The sequence below is a fragment of the Canis lupus genome, chromosome 9, assembly GCF_011100685.1.
Source record: "Canis lupus familiaris isolate Mischka breed German Shepherd chromosome 9, alternate assembly UU_Cfam_GSD_1.0, whole genome shotgun sequence".
Lineage (NCBI taxonomy): Eukaryota > Metazoa > Chordata > Mammalia > Carnivora > Canidae > Canis > Canis lupus.
Window position 1 is genome coordinate 31,844,266 of NC_049230.1, and position 20,048 is coordinate 31,864,313.

Genomic DNA, 20,048 nt, shown 5'->3' on the forward strand with positions numbered 1-20,048 from the left:
AATTTGGAATCTTTAGGGTGCCAACATGAGTCACAGCCCACACAGGCCCCCTATGGATGAAGGTAACAACTGTTTGAACATCAGGGCTGGGCTGAGACCAACGTCCCTGAGGCATGGCTCCAGCACTCTGATTCCTGGGCCCCAGCCATGCTGAGGGTGAATTGCCCAGCTTACCACCATCCCCCACCCTCAGTGGCAGCACCAGATACCACCCAACAAGGTAGGCATTGGCTGTACAGCATTTATCTAGGTCTTATGTTTGTTTCTGGTCTGCTGGGAAGGCCCTCTAGGACTATACTATCCTTTAGGTAGCCACTAGCATTATGTAGCTATTTCAATTAATATTAAATAAAATATAAATTCAGTTTCTCAGTTTCACTGGTCACATTTCAAGTTAGCCCCCTGTGACTAAGTAGTTGCCAATATTGGACTGTAGTCGCCACTTGGAGATCACCCTGGCCTTTACCTCTTGTGACCTGCTCTGCTTTGGCTATGTTTCAGTTGCTGCCACTTGTTCCCATTGCCTTGACAGTAAAGGTCAAACTCCTTTTATCTGGCCTCCTACCAGCTCTTCAGCTTCACTCCCAGGACTTGTTCTGGTCTGGGACTTGCTGCTCCCTTCCACCCGCAAAGGCATCTTGGGTTTAGAACCTTAATTTACGTCTTTAACCCACCATTGCAACCTGAGCAAATTCTTGGTGCCTTTGAGGCAGTTGGATTCTGTTGCCTACTTCTGATATTGGGCTCAGTTTGGTGCAGGTCTGTGTGTGAGAGACACACAGATTATTCAGTACACATTGTGAGCTTCTGGTGGACAGAATCTTTTTCTTGCAGCAACTTAAGCGTATTTATGTGTGAATTATTACGTGAGTGAACGTATGTGCGTAACCTCAACCTGATGAGGAATCAGGTAAAAGCATCCTATGAAACTAAGAGGCCCTTCTGTGGTCTTGCACAGACCTCTGTGGTCTTCCTTCAGTAGACTGGTGGGGCGGGTTGAGGGGATGGGATGGAAGAAGGGAGGGGGGACCTTGACCTGGCCCATAGCCTGCTGTTCTCTGAATGCAGTGGTAGGAAATACTGGGCTTCAGGTCTTGGATCATGTTAGCTGTTCCTGTCCTTTGAAGACCCCCTTCAGGGGGAAAAGCCCCTGAACAACTTGACGTCCTGGGCATTCTAGAGATGGAGTGTCTTGAACACCAGGGGCCAGTCTTTGGGAATGTGAACACATAACCCTGGAATATTGGAAATGTTCAAATTTCAACTTGCCAGGAGTGTGGGGTGTGGGGATGGGGTGGTATAGAAAAGTCCATTCAGAATGCTGAGTGGATGTGACTTCACTGACCAGGCCTAAGTCCGCAGTGGACTTGATGGCCACTTGGCTACTAAGTGCTTGTTTTTATGATCAACTTTCCCATCAATTAATTACATGCAGCTCTTTTTTCCCACAATAATTGCAGCCAAATGGGCTTAGTCACTGGGACCAACACTGTTTGTACTGTTCCCAGAAATTTGTTTTCTTGTTTAGCAGAAGGCTCTAGACTGCAGTAACTGGGCTGGTCATCGGTGCTGGGAGTGAGGCCATTACTTCTCCAGAGGTAAGCTTTTCTGAGAAGCTGCAGGTTCCTCTGGGAGAAAGGAAAGGAATCCTTTTAGAACTCAGACAGAGCAGGTAAACCTCAAGGCCTTGTGGGGCCACGGCACGTGCCTGCCTTCAGCTCTGTGTGACCACTGGGCAACCAGCCAGCGTGCATCTATTCCCGGGCAAATGGACCTGCTAAAAATAAGCAGGCAGCTATTTAATTCCAACAGATTCAAAATAGCCATGTCTCCTCCCCACCAACCCTCAGGCAGGGTGCTGTATCCTTCTCCAAGGCTTTTCTCTGGCTTGCCTGAGTGTCTGGGGCCTCAGGAGGGGGGAGGCCCTGGGGGAGGTGGCTGCCTTCAATTAGCTTGTGAGTGTGAGGCTTTTAGACCTATGGTGTTAAATGCCACTCAGATCTGGAGAAGTTCAGTTTTTTTTTTTTTTTTTTTACAGAAAACCAAAAACCAGGGCAAAGAGAGCAATTCAGGAGTCTGTTCCAGAGAAGGAAGGTAGCAGAGAGCTTAATAAGGCTGAAGTGTGCACACCTGCACATGTGGGCCTATGTGTATATGCACAGGTGAAGGCGGCCCTGTCTGTGAATTCAGGAAAGGTTGGTGCCTCTCACAGCCCCTGTCTAGGCCTATCAGACCATGTAAAGTGGGGCACATGGCACCTTATCAATTCACCAGAAGTCTTTTAACTGAGGTGAGATTGGCTGGGTAAGACCCTTGGAAGTTAAGGGCTAAGGAAGTGAGGGACTGCTTGGTCACCTGGCGCTCCCTGAGAGGCACCTCCAGGCAGCGGGACTCCTTTGTGGGGGGCAGCTGCTGATCATATGGGCTCTTGGCTCTGTTTTTGGTGGAGATGGCTAATACCTCTAATCACAGGCCCTAGGTAGCAAGGAAGAAAACAAAGCACGCCTTCTCCTGTCTGGGGATCCTTACACCTCTTTTCTCAGATTGGGGGAGCACTTCAGTTGGGCAGTTCTTGTACCTGTAGGTCCTCATAGAGAAAAGCAGTTTCCCTGGAGGAGCAGGGATACTGTCTCCTGGCTCCTAAGCTGTAGGCCGAGTGAGAGTGGTGGGCACTGGGGACCTAGGTGCAGCATACAGTATTCTTTTGGTTGGGTGACGTGGCCTCAGGGTAGCCATGTTAATAAACACGTCCTAGGGGGCCCTGGTGCCACAAAGCAGGAGACATCTGGCTCAGAAATGGTATAGAAACTTGTTTCCTGGGATCCCTGGGTGGCGCAGCGGTTTGGCGCCTGCCTTTGGCCCAGGGCGCGATCCTGGAGACCCGGGATCGAATCCCGCATGGGGCTCCTGGTGCATGGAGCCTGCTTCTCCCTCTGCCTGTGTCTCTGCCTCTCTCTCTCTCTGTGACTATCATAAATAAATAAATAAAAATTTAAAAAAAATTAAAAAAAAAAAAAAAAAAAGAAACTTGTTTCCTGAGGTGTGATTAGCTGACTGTAGAGAGCTGTGGATGGTGGGTTTAGGGGCTTGGAGCCTGAGTCTCTGGTGAACAGGTGGGACGAGGAGGGGGAGGGTTTTTAGGTGGGAGAGTGGTAGAGGTGTCCTGGCAAACTGCAGAGCAGTGCTGTGTCCCCAGTGATGGGTCCTGTGTTCAGTGTGAACTAGGTCTGAGAAAAGAATGGATGAGGTGGAGGCCAGGGGGCAGTGACACAGGGGGCCAGGGTCCGGGTGATGTGTGGATCAACTAGGACCAAAACCAGGCTGGGAGTGTGGGCCTCTGCCTTATAGGCAATTCTTGGACTCTCCAGAGGTGAAGGGGAGGGTGGACTGCTGGACCCTTAGGATCAACTTCTAGTACCAGAGGGGTGGAGGCCGCTCCCAGCTATTTTGAGAGGCAGCTGGTATCTTGGGTAGCAACTCCCTCCTTTCACACACACACACACACACACACACACACACACACACCTCAATTTGAGGTTGGTCTTGGGCCCCTTGTGTGTAAAACAGGGAGACTGCCCTCTATGGGTTCTTAATGAAGTTCTAGGATTCTTTATCTTCCTCTCTACCCCATTCCATGTAATCTTATTCCTGAGATCAGAGAATTGGTAGAAGATCGTGGGAATCCTAGCTATAAACCCTGCTGAAATGAGATTGGGTAGTGAGGAATCAGAATCTAAAGTGACTGGCAAGAGGAGAACCTGGTTCAGACCTGAGCCACACTGTTGCATGTCACCTGTTGGGGGGCACTGCTCTGACAGTAGGCCTTGTCACAGGCATACTGCCTTATCCTGAGAGCACCCTTCCCCCACAGCCTCTATTCCTCGTCAGATTTTATTTTTATTTCTATGTGGAAGACATTGAATATAAAGCAAGTACCACTTCTTCAGGTGGTGTGCACATTGTTCTAGAACTGTGATTCTCTGACGTGAGTGTACATTGGAATCACTTGAATTAGGGGTACTTGGCTAGCTCAGTGGAGCGTGCAACTCTTAGTCTTGGGGTTGTTAGGTTGAGCCCAGTGTGTTGGGTATAGAGATTCCTTAAAAACAGAAAAATCTTAAACAACTGCCCCCCCCCCCCCAAAAAAAAAACCCAAAGCAAACAAAAAAACCTGGTACCTTGGTCTCACTCTGAGAGATTCTGATTTAATTGATTAGGGTGCCACCTTGGCCTTGGGATTTTAAATGCTTCTCAAGTGATGCTAATGTGCCACTAAGTTGGAGTACTGCTGATAGAGGTTTAAAAAATCTCTTTCCCCCAAAGGAAGAGATTTTTATCTTTAATTAGCAGATAAGAAAAAAACTATTGGAACTAATAAATGAGGTCAGTAAGGTTGTAGGATACAGGATCAATGTGCAAAACTGTTCCCTGTCTTACAACCGAAAGGCTTGGTGTGTATCCTTCCCAGTTTTTCAATAGGATTGTGCGGATATAGACATTCCGCATATGGTGGTCTACAGCTTTTATTTTCTGTGTCATGGCAGTTTTTCCACATCTGTACATGAGATCAGTTTCCTTCCTGATCACTGGTATGCCCATGGATCCTGCAATATATTTAACAGTGATTCCCCAGAATTTTGTTTCAAATGATGCCCCAGTAAGCCTTTATATAGACCTTTGCCTTTGCAGAGTTACTCTCATTTGTTCTTTTTTTTTTTAAAGAGAAGATTGCAGGTATGGGGTTTTTAGGTCATAGGTTATAGCGTTTTAAGAGCAATATGAACTTCCCCTTTCCTTGGCCCATATGATGCCTCATTTCCTCAGACGCGTAGGTGTGTTCCAGACTTAATGTGGAGTAGAACCCGAGTTCCAGTCCTAGGCTGTATGACCTTGAGCTTTCTTTCTTTCTTTTTTTTTAAGTTTTTATTTATTTATTTAAGTAATCTCTACACCCAACGTGGGGCTCGAACTCACAATCCCAAGATCAAGAGTTGCTCGTGCCACTGACAGGTGCCCTGACCTTGAGCTTTTTAATTTTTTTTAAATATTAAGCATGCTCCACACCCAGCATGGAGCACACCTTGGGGCTTGAGCTCAGGATCCTGAGATCGAGACCTGAGCGGAGATTGAATGGAACGTTTAATCGACTGAGTCACCCAGGTGACCTTGAGCTATTTTAACCTTGCTATTGGCAATGCATTCCAGACCACGTGGTTGAGGATTTAGTGATACAAAGGGAGAGCATCTAGTGAGGTTCTTTGAATCTGAAGTTGTAAGGAGCGTCATCATCGTCATCGAAGTTTCTGCCTAGAGGGATTGATAGGATCTTCTGAGCCTGGCCACTGCTTAGCTGTGCTTTATATTTTCCAATCCCACGGATTCACTTTCAAAGATTAGCAAGAAGGTTTATGGCTTTCTCTACGCCCTCACATTGGAGCAGAATATATTTTCCAGTGTTCCTTTAGTGTAATGTGTTTGTGAATCTCCTGGGGGTCTTGTTAAAATGCAGCTTGTGATTTAGTAGATCTGGGCTGGGGCTGTATTTCGAGCAGATTCCCAGGTGATGCTTAGTGCTTCTGGTCCATAGACTGCTCCTTGAGAAGCAGAGTCCTAGAGCAGTGATTCCCAGTGGAGGCACAAATCCAAAGTAAGCACAATAAAGCACAAACCCAAATTAAGGTATAATTCACCTTATCAGTGGAGGATTTTTGGTTTTAGGAAGATGTGATTTTTTCAGACAATAAAATTCACTGGCATGGGAGGTACTGAATTATAAGCATTCTAAAATAAGTCTGTCACATACCTCTAAAGAGAGCTAACCCAGCTTTGCATAGCACTTAATACATATCTTGTACCAACCATCCTTTATGAGCTGTGTCCCCTTCTTATGATGAAGAAAACTGAGATTCTTCTCTCCTTTACATGTCGACTACCTTCTTCTGGCCCTTTATCATTTCTCCTGGCCTGAATCCAATTGACTGAGGTATCCACATCTGTGTCTCTCGATATGCTGTTCATCCTACCCCCAGGATCAACTAGTAACAAGTTTGGTGTGTGTGCTGTGCAGACCTCTGATGGTTCCCTTTTGCCTACTGGATAAAGTTCAGAATCCACGATGAGGCCCCAGAACCCTCACTGAGTCCACTAAACCGCTTCTTCAGGCATGACCTGTATCATCTTGCCACTGTATATTTTGCTGGTCTCTCACCCTGGAGCATCCCCCTCATCCTTTTGAAATCTTACTCCTTGGGACACCTAGGTGGCTTAATGGTTGAGCATCTGTCTTTGCCTCAGGGCATGATCCCGGGGTTCTGGGATCAAGTCCCGCATTGGGCTCCCTGTGAGGAGCCTGCTTCTCCCTCTGCCTATGTCTTGTCTCCCTCTCTGTCTCTCAGATTAAATAAATAAAATAAAATAAAATAAAATAATAAAATAAAATAAAATAAAGAAATCTTACTCCTCCTTTGTTCCATCGCTCTCTTGCTGCATTACTGTTTCATTGACTCATGATTTTGTGGGTAACGTGAGGGACATATATACATGTGGTTTCATGGGTACTTAAAAATACTCCAATGTCGGGGCACCTGGGTAGTTCAGTCCGTTAAGCGTCCGACTTGATTTTGGCTCAGGTCATGATCTCATGGTTGTGAGATTGAGCTCCACTTTGGGCTCTGTACTCAGCAGGAAGTCTGGTTGAGATTCTCTCTCCCTCTCCTCTCCCCTGCAAGCTTACTCACTTTCTCTTTCTTTTTTTTTTTTTTTTCACTTTCTCTTTAAAAAAAAAATAATACTCCAATGTCACCTAAATAGATAAGTGTTCTGGGAGTTTAGAGAACTAAAACACCAAACACATGATCCCCTTGGGGGAACATGGAATTTGGCATTGAGAAGTGATAAAGGAAGGGATTTGGGTCTAAGAGAAGGCTCATCTTGTTTCAAGGAAGTATGCATGGACAAGGGAGCAGAAATGGGTGTATCTCCCTGCCCACTCACCTCTAGTGGATCACCCTGTGGATATGAGCAGCGGGGAGGGATGCGCCTTACAGGGAAAGGGGAGGGAGAACAGCTGGTTATCTTCTTGTGCAGTGATATCAGGATCCCCATACTTGGCTCTCATAGCATCTCTCTCTCTCTCTCTCTCTCTCTCTCTCTCTCTCTCCCTCCCTCCCTCCCCCTCTCCCCCTCCCTCCCTCCCTCCTCCTCTCCAGGTATAATTTCTTCAGGCCTCCAGGATGGCCATCCAGTTCCGTTCACTTTTCCCCTTGGCATTGCCTGGAATGCTGGCAGTCCTTGGCTGGTGGTGGTTTTTTTCTCGTAAAAAGCATGTTAGCAGTCAGGACAGACAGGTGGAGGCCAGCGCTGTGGAGCTGAGGGCTAGCCATGCCATCAAAGAGCCACTCTCCATGGAGGATCCCTGTCCTGCAGTAGTAGCAACATCCCCCAGCATCATACTGTCTGCAGAAAAGGAGCCATCTACTGTGAGCAAGCCTCCCATGGAGCCCCCAGCCATGCTGCGGCCACATTTAACCTGTCGCAGGTCAGAGTCCTCAGGCAGCCTTCCTAACACCACAGACCCAAGATTTCGACCAGGAACGCTCAGAGATGACAGCGCAAAGGTGGAACTAGCCCTGACGGGTGATGAAGCCAGGTCCATCCCTCTGGAGTGTCCCCTTCCAACCCCAAAGGGTGTTCCTTTCCCCCACGAAGCGGCTGAGGTGTGCAAGCGAGAGTCCCCATTCAATGGGACAGGAGGACTGAGCTGGCAGGGCCAAGCTGCAGCCCTCCAAGAGAAGCCAAGAGAAACAAATGGAGCTGAAGGCACTGGTGATGCAGTGTTAGGAGAAAACGTGCTGGAAGAGGGTGTGTTGTTCCAGGAGCATGACTCTGAATCGGAGATCAGCAAGGCGCCTAGCCCAGCTCCCTTGGGAGGAGCAGGGGAGAAGGGGAAGGGCAGCCCGCCACAGGTGGAGGAGGATGCAGCGGGAAAGCTGCTGAGCAGCCTCATCGAATCGGCTCACACAGAGCTGATGGAGGATGATGAGCTGCTGGCACCTCGGGTCAGCAGCAGAGCCTGCGATGCAGACAGCATGGGAGAGCTGGGCAAGGAGGAGGCTGTGGAGCAAGATGAGAAGATTGAGCAGGCTGCTTACCAAATCATCTCTAGAGTGATCTTGGAGGCAACTGAAGAGGTGCTGGCCACCACCATGGGCAGGATTGCAGGTCGGGTGCATCAGGCTTCAGCTGGTCAATTGCAAGGGCAGAACGAGGAGAGCTGTGTGCCAGTCTGCCAGAAAACTGCCCTGGGGCAAGATGCTGCTGAGCCCACTCCAGCCATTGCGGAGGTAGTGGAGGCAGAGAAGGTGGTGGAGACAGTGACAGAGGCAATGGCAGAGGCGGTGGTGATCTCCGGCCAGTCAGACCCTGCCCTCCCCTTGCCAGACCTGCCCACAGAGGACTTGCCATCACCAAAGACCTACATGAGCTGCCTGAGCAGCCCTCTGTCCAGCCCCACTAAGGATAGGAAGCCAAAGAACTCTGCACACCATATCTCCCTGGCCCCCAGCCCGTCGCCAGCTCTGCCTCAGGGAGAGTCTCCAGATGAAGCAAGTGTCCTAGTGGGAAATGCTGGATGCATCACCTGTACTTCTGACAACAGCCAGGATGTCCCTTCAGTGGCCTCTGAGCAGTGCTCAGATTCCGTCAGCACTTCGGGGCTTGAAGACTTGTGTACAGACACCAACTCAAGCCCCAGGGGCCAGACCATTTCCCCACCGCTGCCAGAAAGTACTGTGCCCTTCAGCAATGGGGTACTGAAGGGGGAGCTATCAGACTTGGGGAATGAGGATGGATGGACCGTGGAAGCAGAAGCAGATCATTCGGGAGGTAGGAGGGTCTTGGATGTTCCTCGCTTAGAGGACGGGGTGGGGGTGCTCCCTCTGTTATCTGGGCAAAGGCTGCTGGTGCCCCTCCCTCTGCTCCTTCTGCAGTAGTAATGCTCTTCAACTCCGTGTCCCAGCTGCCCTGCAGAAAGTCGGGGCACAGCATAACACTGGTGGGTAACTGAGAAGTTAGGCTGTCCCGAACCCGCAGAGCCACGGGAGCTGTAAATTGGTTCGGCAGCCAGGACCCTCCCCAGTCCTGAAGGAGCCAGCTCAATGTGGGGTTTGTCGACTAACCTCAGTGTGAGCCTCTTTTTCTCTCTCAAACCACCTCTTGAAGGTTTTTGTAATGGAGAGGCTTCCTTAGTTTTAATTCCCAAGTACCAAGAATGGGTGTGAACTTTTTTTTTTTTTAATGGTTTATTTCCTTTTAATCATGTGCTTGTTCCCATGTCTTCACCTGCCTTCCTTCTCCAGAAGCTCTTACCGGGTAAGTGCCCAGAGAGCGGCCACAACCTTGACACTTGAGGGAGGCTCTCGCCCTCCTGCCTTGTTGCCGCCACTATTCCTCCGCAGAGGGCCTCCGCCATTTCCTTTCTGTGAGCTGCAGTTCCACCCCCAGGAAAGAGGGGCACTTCGGTAATGAAGTGTCCACTGGGGTTTTCGGGTGCTGACCCCAGCATAGACAGTTCAGACCGCTAATGGACAGGTCAGCAACTCCTGACCCTGGTTTCACAGCTACCCTGGGGTATTTTCCATTATTTCCTGCAGAGAGGCCATGAATTCCCTGTGGGGGTCTCTGACTTGTGTGTCCTGGAGCCGTGCCCTACCATCTCCACTCCAGGAAGGCAGGGAGTCTTTATGGGGAATTTTACTTCTTTCAGTAGCATCTAGTGTGTTTCACACACCACATTTTGTCACCTCCAAGATGGCTTTTGGGTTGATTAAGAAGACATCACTGATTTCTGTACCTCTAAGTGAAAGAGAACTCATTATTTGATTGTGATCATAGAAGGCCAGAGCGTATAAGATGCATCCAAATTTCAGGGATGTTAAAATGTGTGTGTGCTTTTTTTAAAAAAAGATCTTAAAGTGGGTAAACAAATATTTTCCTAAGAATAATGGAGTTTCTCTTTATCCACTGGCCCTAAGCTGAATTAACAGACCCATTACAGCTGTGTCATGCCACCTCTAGATTGGTTGTGGCAGCTACTCAGGTGTGGTGAAGGCCTTCAGTTGAGGCCTCGTGGAAGAGAGGGCTATGACCGTGGGGAGGTACAGGAACAAGAGATGGGAGCGTGGCATACCACTCACTTGGCCCTCAGTTGGGCAAAGCATAAGCTCCCACCTCCCTGGCATCTGATGTACCTGACCATGCACAGCCCTACCTGGTGCCTAGGGGCCCCACTGAGGAAGCTGGCCTGTGAGCACAGACTGCTAGAGTGCTGTGTGGTCTGAGCCACCTCTGGGTGTCCCTGGAGTGGCCTGTATCAGCCAGGCCTATTCTATCCAGGAGAGGCTGGGGCCCCTGGTGTTGAGGGACAAGGTCACTCTCAAGGTGACTTGTCCTTATCTGGGGGCAGAATCTCTTAAGCCTTACTGTGCATCCAGACAGTACATGCGTTGCTTGGCAAAGGATTATGTCCAGAGTTTGGAGAAACCATGTGTATAATAACCTAAGTAGTAGAATCTTGGGAGCGATCTATTTCTGGTAGTTAAGTCCTCCATATTTAAGCCAGAGGCCTTTCTCTTAAGCTGGTCTGGACCCCTGTTTTTCTGGGATAGCCTCTCTGGCACACTCTTGAGCAAGAGAGCAGCAGACCACATTGATGCCAGGGGCCTGCTTCCTGCTCTGTCTGTTGTCTGGGGCATGAACTTCAGCCCAGTCTTGGGACCAAGGGGTAAAGATCCACCATGAGCCCAGAATGTTAAGAGTTGCACAAGTCAGGCCTAAGCAGAGGGAAAGGAGGACCTCCTTCCTTCATCTACTTCCAGTAGAGCCCCAGGGCAAGATGAGAATGGGGCCCTCAGATGAGCCAGCAAGGGAGGATTCTTCTAGCTCTGCTGGACTGAAGTTCACTGCCCATGGAGCCCAGGCCTAGGTCCCTTGGTCTGAGGGGCTGGCATAGGTGCTGGGGTGTGGACCCCTTGTGACTGGTTGGTCTTTGTGGAAGCCAGCACATATACAGCTTCTGGGACCATGTGGTCTTGCTGGCCTGCTCCCCCACCCCGTGGACTCCCCTTCCCAGCTCACCACTTGTCTCTGCTCCAGCAGCTGTGGCTGGGCGTGGCTGCCAATTCAGCAAGTGGAGCTGTGAGTGACAGGCTAAAATTAGGTGTATCTACACCCCCAGTCCTCCTTTCATTGGGGTTGTTCTAACCCTTCTAGACTTCGGGTTGACAGTCACCTGCCAAGCTTGAGGAGGGGGTGTGGGGCGGGGGCCTCCTGGGAATGTGAGTTTGGAAGTTCTTCATTGTTGACTGCTCTTAGCTGGCCTCTGTGTGTCTGTGCATGCTGCTTCCACCCCTGCAGGCTCGGACGGGAACAGCATGGATTCAGTGGATGGCTGCTGTGGCCCCAGGAAGACTGACAGTTTCCAGAATGCCCAAGCAGCCTCTAGTCCTAAGAAGGTCGACCTCATCATCTGGGAGATTGAAGTGCCAAAGGTAAGGGCTGCAAGCTCCACACTCCTACAGGCCCAGGGTCATCGAACTTAAGGGAGAGGGAGACAGTAAACCTGAAGCTGCCCCCCGAGTGAGCCAGAGGCTGAAGGGAGCAGGAGTGTCACACCCTGCCAGGGCCCACAGAGCTTCCTGCCAAGTGGAGTTCCCTCAGCTGCCTTCAGGAGGGACCTGTTCTCGTCTCCTTCAAACTCACACACAGGCTACTTACGCTCTCCCTGGGGCTTCCTCCTGTGTGCTGGGGCTCAGATCTGTTTGGAGATGCTAGCAAAAACCAGCCTGAGGACGTGAGCTAGGCGGGAGTCCCTTCACGGTGCTCTGCTCAAAGCTCTCCAGTGCAAAGTATATTTGATAATTGAGCACAGCATAAATCCATATTTCAGAGAGCTTGAAAAGTATAGAAACATATGAGGAAAATAACAAGCTGCTCTAATCTTACCCCCGGGAGTGGCTGTGAAGACTTGTGTTTCCTTCTCGTCTTGCACCCTGTGGTTTTTAAACAAAACTGAGATTATGTTGCTTTAATTAATGCTTTTAAATATTTAACAATTTAATTTTCCTGCGTTATTCTTTTGAAAATATAATTTTAACTGCATTATTCATTGTAGGAATGTCAGTTTACTTCACCAGTCCCCAAATCCAGGGTACCAAAGTGTTTTCGAGCTTCTTGCTATTCTAACTTAAAATTTATTAGCTCGATCTTGATGTTTATCACGGGGGCTCAGAAATAATTGGCCAACTGAATTCTCCCAGGAACTTAGCTCCCTACCGCCGCCATGGAGACTTGGCTTGGTTTGAACTCTAGGTCAGGCAGGCTGCTTTGACCCCAGGGTGCTGACTCCCTTGGTGGTTCCCCCCTTGCCCTGTGACCCTGATAGCAGTTGTGCCTCCTCCTCCCTTAGTGGTTGCAAAGGGCACACCCAGACATCTCTAGGTACAGGGCGACCATGTCCCTGGTAGCTCTGCTGGTGTACGGTTGTGTGGGATTGTCTCAGAGCTCGCCTTACATCATGGCTAAGTTGGGCTTCTTCTGTCTGCCTTGAGCTCTTGGCACGCTGGGCACTTCTACAAGCCTCGTGCTCTGAAGGCTCCGGCCCGCTATCAATTGGCAGCAGAAGCCCAAGGGTTCTTTCTTCAACTTTTATTTTCAAATGGAGCCTTTTTATCTTTGAACCCGGATAGACTTGAAGAGGTCGGAGGAGTCGTAAATCGACCCTTGTGCTGTGGTGGAACCTCTCCTAGTGTAGATTTGGGAGGAGAAGATGCTGGCTTTGCAGCCTTCTGGATGTGGGCCCCGTTGTCGGGGAAGAAATGGGAACTGCTGAGTCCTGGAGCCAGCCAGACTGTGTAGTTCAGCCATTTAGCAGTGTGATATTGGGTGAGTTACTTAGCCTCTTTGAGCTTGTTAACCTCATCTGTAAAATGGTGATAAAGGTATCTGTCATAGCTAAGTGCTCGGAACAGTGCCTGGCAAATGAGTGCTGATATGTTCACAGTTAATGATATATTTGAGCTTCACTTTGTGTAAAACAAAGGTAAGTCTTTGGGAACGTAGGGAATTGGTTTCCTATTAACACCCCAATCGTCTCTTTCTCTTTCAGCACTTAGTTGGTCGGCTAATTGGCAAGCAGGGGCGGTATGTGAGCTTTCTGAAGCAAACGTCTGGTGCCAAGATCTACATCTCCACCCTGCCTTACACCCAGAACATCCAGATCTGCCACATAGAAGGTCAGTGGCAGCTGTCCGCTTGGGTTTTGTTGTCTTCCCTGAAATGTAAGGCATTTGAATCTCAGTTATTCCCTTTTTGGAATCTAAGTCTTTGAATAGAAACCCCTGCTCATCCCAGGTGAAGGGAACATGGTGGTGATGGTGGGGGGTCTTCCTTTAGCCCTCCTCTCCAGTTCAGCTACTTGAAGGAGCCTCCTCTCCCTCCCCCAGATCTTGTGGCCAGGAGAGGTGTGGGCACTCACATGGGCAGGCTGGGGTGGCCTGGATTTATGGTGCCCGCTGCCTCACACAATTCCTTCACAGAGCAGAACATGATTCCCCTCCGGTTGGTGAGGGCTGGACCTTTCCCATCAGCTAGCCTCCTATTGCATTCAAAGCATGGACACAACAGCAGTGGTATCACTTGATAGGTCGGTGGATTTCAGTCCTCTTTAGATAACCTTTCTTAAGGCAAAACAGCTTTTTGGCTCTGTAAAGATACCTTTGAACTCTAGGAAAGCTCCTGCGGGGTGGGATGTGTGCATGGGTTTGGATTTGCAGTTGGTCGTATCCACTGTGACTCTCCTGCCTCTACCCCATTTAGGCTCTCAGCATCATGTAGACAAGGCGCTGAACTTGATTGGAAAGAAGTTCAAGGAGCTGAACCTCACCAATATCTACGCTCCCCCACTGCCATCACTGGCACTGCCTTCTCTTCCAATGACTTCCTGGGTGAGCATGCACCTGGCGGACCAGACCAGACCTTTTTGTCTCCCTTTCATGCCAACCTCCCCAAATTAGAAATCCCTGAGACCATGGGTCAGGAAGGCCAAGAGCTTGTTGATGCCTGTGGCCCCTCCCCTCTAGCCTCCTGTGGTCAGTTTGCTTCTGCTTCTAGCCTGTGTTCTCTGTGGCTGGGCTTTGAGGCTGAAGTGCTGTTACAAAACCAGACATGCCTCTGTCCCCACTTGGCAAGGACCGTTCTTCTCGGGCTCAGCTGCCCTGACATCTTTTGTGTTTTCAAGGCATTTGCCTAGAAAGGAGTATAGTCTATCCAGGAGACTGGGTGTACCCAGACTGGTTTGGATCTCCTTAAAGCTGGTGATATGTCCGGAGTCACAGCCTTGGGGGCCTGGATGGGCTTGTAGTGGGTCCTTATGTTCCTTACTCCTAGTCGAGCTGGGTCTAATGGCTCTGGTGAAGAATTCCCTTCCCCTTCCTTCTCAAGGGAAGTATCTAGATTATAAAGGAGAAGAAATTCTCCCCACCCAGCCCTGGAAGCCAGGTGGCTCTTTTGGAGGTTGTTCCTGGAGCTTGGCAGGAGGAGGAAGCTTCTATCTTAGGGCCTCTGTGTGTTGGGGCCTATCGCTCAAGATCTTACAGCATCCTGCCAGCTCTATTTGAGCCTCATCTCCCAGGTAGAATTGTAGAGTTCTGTAGACCAGAGATGATGACTATACTTCACACATGGGCTGCTGCAAGAAAATTGTCTCCCTCGCTTTTGTTTGGGATGACTGACTTCTTGGTTCTGTATTATTCCACTCCAAAGATGCTTGTGCCATGGCAGGAGGAATGAGTGTCCTGTTACTTCCCTCTGGATATTTGGGAACAGGCTGACCCCACTCTGTGCTTTACTTTTGAATCCTAGCATTTTTTTTCCCCAGCAGGCTTGGACCAGACCCATTCTTTAATTTTAAATAATTGAGCAGCTGGGATGGCTTCCTTCCCTTGTACTCTCTGTGGTTTGGTAGAACTGGAGAGGAGATCCCAGGTGCCTTTCAACCAGCCACACCCCAGGGAGGGATGAAGGTCAGGAAGGTGGCACATCTTCCTGTGTCCAGAGTACCTAGATGTGGTCTGTAACTTGGCAACAAGAAAACTAGTGTCTAGGGACAAGTCTTTGATGTGGGCCAAGCCACTGAGAAAACCTACATTCCAAATCCCAGAGTGGGAATGAGTTGGTAGGAGGTCTGGCGTGCAGAGAGGAGGAGATGGTGTGACGCAGACTATTGGGTTCTTGCTGGCAGGAGAACAGAGTAGAGGGGTCCTGTTGGACTTGCAGCTCCTGGAGTCAGCAGGCAGGGCCAAGGATGCTGGCTCAGGGGCCTGGGGCCCACCCACCTCTTATGCCTCAGTAACTTGTTCTCCGTGGCCCCCCATTCCCTTGCCTTTGTTGGGTGTTACAGACCCCTTGAGAAAGGGACCCTGCCCGGGCCCCTACACTACTTCCCCAGCTAGCTCCTCCCTGCCCAGCCTTGAGTTGAGGCCTCCTCTACAGGTTAGTGTTGGTATTGCAGGGTAAGGGCTGCTGAGCCACACTTTCCATGGCTGACATAGTTTTCCTTGAACTTCTGCCGTTTGGGTGCCTTGTTGCTTTGGGTTGCCATGCCCTTTACAAAGATGTGCCAGTTCAGAGACTTGCCCTGGGGCCTCAGGCTTATCCAAACATAAGAGAAGGATTGCTGCAGTGCCTGCTGCCCCTCCCCTTTCTCTACAGCTCATGCTCCCTGATGGCATCACTGTGGAGGTGATTGTGGTCAACCAGGTCAACGCTGGGCACTTGTTCGTGCAGCAGCACACGCATCCTACTTTCCATGCACTGCGTAGCCTGGATCAGCAGATGTACCTGTGCTACTCTCAGCCAGGAATCCCCACCTTGCCCACCCCAGTGGAAAGTAAGTGCTGCCCCAGGGTCACTGGGGAGCCTTGGGTTCTCAAGGGGAGGAGTTTTGGGGGTGACCTGTTCTGCCCTTGGTCTTGATCCAGGAGGAGGCCATTCTGGGATTCTTCATGGGAACAGCATCCCTAAGTTTTTGTCATCAGTGTGGAGTTACTCTGGGCTGAGTTTCCCAACTATCCCAATGGAAAAGGTCTTCCCATTGGCTGACAAGAGTCCCATGGAGTTAGAGTAGAGTTTTGACACATGAACTCAGATCCCAGCTCTGCAATTTATCTGTTGAATGGAGTGATGCCCATTGTTTCAGGAATCAGGGTTGGATTCTATGTGTGTTATATGTAAAGTCCTTGATCCAGATGATAGTTCTTGTTGAAGCTCCCTGAGAGCAATAGACCCCTGGGGTGGGGTGTCTCACCTTCCTGCAACCAAGGAGAAAGCAGGCTCTGAAGTCAGGTGGCTTGCCCAGGTGATATAAGAGCAGGACCTGGGATCTAAACTTAGCTGTGCTCCTGAGTCTTCTTTGTCACTATTTCCTTATCGCCCTTGTTGGCAAGAATCCAATGTCAGAACATCTCTTCATCCACTCCTGTCAGGGACTCCTAACCTGGAGTGCCCTGATGGGCACCAAGGCTTTTAAGGAAACCTTTGAAGCTACCTGTGGCAGAAATAGGATTTAATTGTCAGTCTTTTAATATTGCTTTGATCCAGCAGTGAAGACCAAACTGGGATCTAAGAGGTGACTGAATCAAAGGCTCCCTTTAAGGGTCAAGGTCAGGACCCAGTGTGGTCAGCCATGTGTGCAGGTCTTCATGCTGTAGTTCCATCTGTCCTGGCCCTGTGGCCACAGGGCAGGTGACTGCTGGCACACTTGCTACCTGGTCGTGGCTGCTTGGGATACCTGTGCTCTTGGTGCCTTCCTGAAGCAAAGGCTAGAAGAGGCGAGTTTTAAGCCTGGGAGTCTTCTGACCAACTTCTGAGTCACCTCGGGCCAGAACAGGCTCTAGTTAATAGGCCAACGAGATCTGCTGCACTTGGAGGTTCTTGATTCTTTCTGGGACTTTCCCTAGAGAATGTAAGTCCCCATTCTCTAAGTTTGGGATTTTACTTGATTTCTTCTGATCCGTCTTTGTCCATCTAAGGCTTTTGTAGGTTTCAAAGTAAATGGATCTGGAAGAGTGCTTTTTTGGTCTGGAGAGCTTTTTGGGTAGTACACATGGGAGGCCAGATTTCCCATATCCAGATCCTTCCCTTAATACACTCTTGGGCTCCAGGGGAGCTTTGGAGACTCTTTGCTATTTCCTGGCCCTGTGGAGACACCGGCCCCTTGGAAGTGATGTGGGGAGGTGGGTAGTGTTGACTGGGGTGACCCTTGGTGCCCTGCCCTATGCCAGGAGTATCCACACGCTCTCTTCCTGACCTGCAGTAACGGTCATCTGCGCTGCCCCCGGCGTGGACGGTGCCTGGTGGCGAGCCCAAGTGGTGGCCTCCTATGAGGAGAGCAATGAAGTGGAGATACGCTATGTGGACTACGGTGGATATAAGAGAGTGAAAGTGGACGTGCTCCGGCAGATCCGGTGGGTCCACCCTCCTCAGACAAACACACACCCTGCGTACCTGGGGTGTGGGGTTCCTGCCTAGCTGGCTCAGTTCTACCAACTCTGGGACACAGGTTGACTCTTTCTTCTGCTGCCTACTCTGGTTTAGCAGAGTCTGATATAAACAGACCATGTTGTTCCTCCCAGCTAGAAAGGCCTCTTGTGGCAGAGGTGCCCCAAGAGCTTCTCTCTGGGAGCTTGATGGCAGATGCTCTGAGGTCAGGTTGCTACACAGGGAGGCCTGTGTTCAGGCATGCTGGGAGTTGTGGCCTGCTGCCTAACATATATGCTTCTGCTTTGCCTCGTCTTGGGTTGTGGGAGGCTACACTACAGCGCTATATCACAAGGTAAATATGGGCTGAAGTGGAGTTGGCCTGTGAGTTCATAAACAGTGTTCCTCCCTTGCCTTTCTAGATCTGATTTTGTGACTCTGCCATTCCAGGGAGCAGAGGTCCTTCTGGACAGTGTGATGCCCTTGTCAGGTAACAGATGGGGCCTCTGGCATGGTGGGAACAGTGGTTGAGAGTAGGTCTCTCTCTTTGAGAGCCCTTATTTGCACTTGGAGGACATAGGCTAACACATATTGCTTGCCCCTGTCAGAGTTTCTGATTGAACAGATTTGGGCTAGGGCCCGAGGACATGCATTTCTAACGAATACTCAGTGATGCCAGCAGCACCTTTCAGGGTGGACTTTATCCAGGCTGCCAGCCTTTGAGAGGCTTCTAACACAAGCAGTTTCCAAAACGTGGTCGAGACCCAGGGTCCTACCTAGCATCCATGGTGGAGGGCAGGCATGGGAGCCCACGGTACTGCTCAGCGGGGACTGCGGGGACTTTGCCGGTACTCACCTGTGTGGGATCTTACACTGACCCCATCCCCAGAGGGACTAGCATAGTGGTCCTGGGCAAGTTATTATCCTCATCTTCCCCCCAACCTTTTTTTGTTTTTTTGTTTTTAACTCTCTGGAAAGTGGGATAGTATCTGTCCTTGAGGAGTTATATAACCCAGGAACTGATATGTGGATGGTGGTCAAGTTGCAGCTACCGGTGACCAGGATTTTTGTATCTGTAGGTGGTAGTGCGATCATCCCACACTCTTCTCTATGGTCCACACCGGGAAATGCGCTAGATGCATTGAAGGCTGCCTACATCCTGCCGGCCCAAGTGCTGGGCCATGGCCTCCTTCTGTTTTCTTCTTTTGCACTTGTCCAGTTCCCCTTCATTTCTCCACGGTGTATCCAAGCCCGCCGAAGCGCTCCCTCCTCTGTCAGGCATTCCCCAGACCTTGGTGAACCTGTGTCTCCGTCCTTGTGTGTAACTGCATAAGCTGATGCAGAGTGCCACCCCCATGCCCTGCCCTCTAGCAGGGGACTTGCCCATGCTGTGCTCTGTGGCCACTGCCTGGACCTGAGGCCAGCCTTTACCACTGGGCCATCCCCTTTTGTCTTTGTGTCCCCATCTAGAAAGTGGGGGGAACACCTGCATTTGTCAGCTGTCACTGCCTCAGTGGAACAAGATTCAGCCCTGTCAGCACCTAAATGTGGTGGTGGCATGTTCCCCTTGAAGGCAGAGTCCCTGTCCCTTCACTCTTGTCCCACAGCAGGTTGCATGTAGTGGAGACCCTGTGGGTGTATCTGCTTGGAGCCCCGTGGAGGCCTGGCCTCTGTACCTACTATATAGGTGGCTCTTGCAGGTGAAGCGGCATCTGAGACATCCGCTCGGAAAGCCCCTGGAAGCTGTGTGAGTGACAGGAATACTTTGCCTCAGTGAAAGCCTAAATGCTGCTTTTCTTTTTCCTTTTAAAGATGATGACCACTTTTCACCTGAAGCGGATGCAGCCATGAGCGAGATGACAGGAAACACAGCGCTGCTGGCTCAGGTGTGTGGGTGGGAGGTGGGCAGGCTGGACAGGACAGGGTCTGTCTGAGGAGCCTCCTGCCTGGCTTGTGCAGTGCCTCCCGGCCTCTCTTATCCAAGATCTTGGATTCTTGGGAACTGACCTTTGAATTGCTTTATCCTCTGTGGCTTGGGACCGGGGTTGGTCAGCAGTCTTTAAGGAGTGGTGCACGGGGTAGCTTTTAAACGTGCTTGCTTGCTTCTGTTGTTTTTCTAGGTGACAAGTTATAGTCCTACTGGCCTTCCTCTAATTCAGCTATGGAGTGTGGTTGGAAATGAAGTAAGTTCTGTTCTTTTCCTTCAGGTGACTGGCCAGCGGTCATAGATTTGAAGCTGACTCGTCCATTATTTCCTCTTGAGCTAATCAGAGGATGTAACTATAGACCACTGCCCCCTTCCCTGCAGGGGACATTTAATTAAGTCCGGAGACATGTTTTTGGTTGCCCCAGTCGAGGGTGGTGATGGTAAGCGGCATTACGTAGGTAGAGGCTGGGGAGTGCTGCTACACATCCCGCAGTGCCCTGCAACAAAATGTCAGTGGTCCTCCTGGACCTTAGCCAAACCTTTCGGGACCTTGTGTCTCCTGGGTTTTCCACCCCATTTCATGGTGTTA

At 50.2% G+C, this 20,048-nt stretch overlaps 1 protein-coding gene across 16 annotated transcripts in view; it reads left to right on the plus strand.

Annotated features, from left to right (window-relative positions):
• The window catches only part of AKAP1 (A-kinase anchoring protein 1), a 36,365-nt gene that overhangs the window by 12,167 nt on the left and 4,150 nt on the right, over window positions 1–20,048 (plus strand). The window contains exons 1-12 of one of the 16 annotated variants that reach the window (XM_038547810.1): window positions 33–220; window positions 1,529–1,598; window positions 2,039–2,290; window positions 7,224–8,883; window positions 11,413–11,546; window positions 13,163–13,289; window positions 13,873–14,000; window positions 15,766–15,943; window positions 17,369–17,519; window positions 17,955–18,022; window positions 19,345–19,418; window positions 19,653–19,715. In XM_038547810.1, coding sequence (XP_038403738.1) covers window positions 2,147–2,290; window positions 7,224–8,883; window positions 11,413–11,546; window positions 13,163–13,289; window positions 13,873–14,000; window positions 15,766–15,943; window positions 17,369–17,519; window positions 17,955–18,022; window positions 19,345–19,418; window positions 19,653–19,715 — 2,727 coding nt within the window. In that variant the 5' untranslated portion in view covers window positions 33–220; window positions 1,529–1,598; window positions 2,039–2,146. Of the gene's footprint in view, window positions 1–29; window positions 221–1,508; window positions 1,599–2,038; window positions 2,291–7,208; window positions 8,884–11,412; window positions 11,547–13,162; window positions 13,290–13,592; window positions 13,730–13,872; window positions 14,001–15,765; window positions 15,944–17,336; window positions 17,520–17,954; window positions 18,023–19,344; window positions 19,419–19,652; window positions 19,716–20,048 lie in introns of those variants that run through there. The other 15 variants (XM_038547813.1, XM_038547814.1, XM_038547809.1 and 12 more) reach the window with 15 other exon arrangements.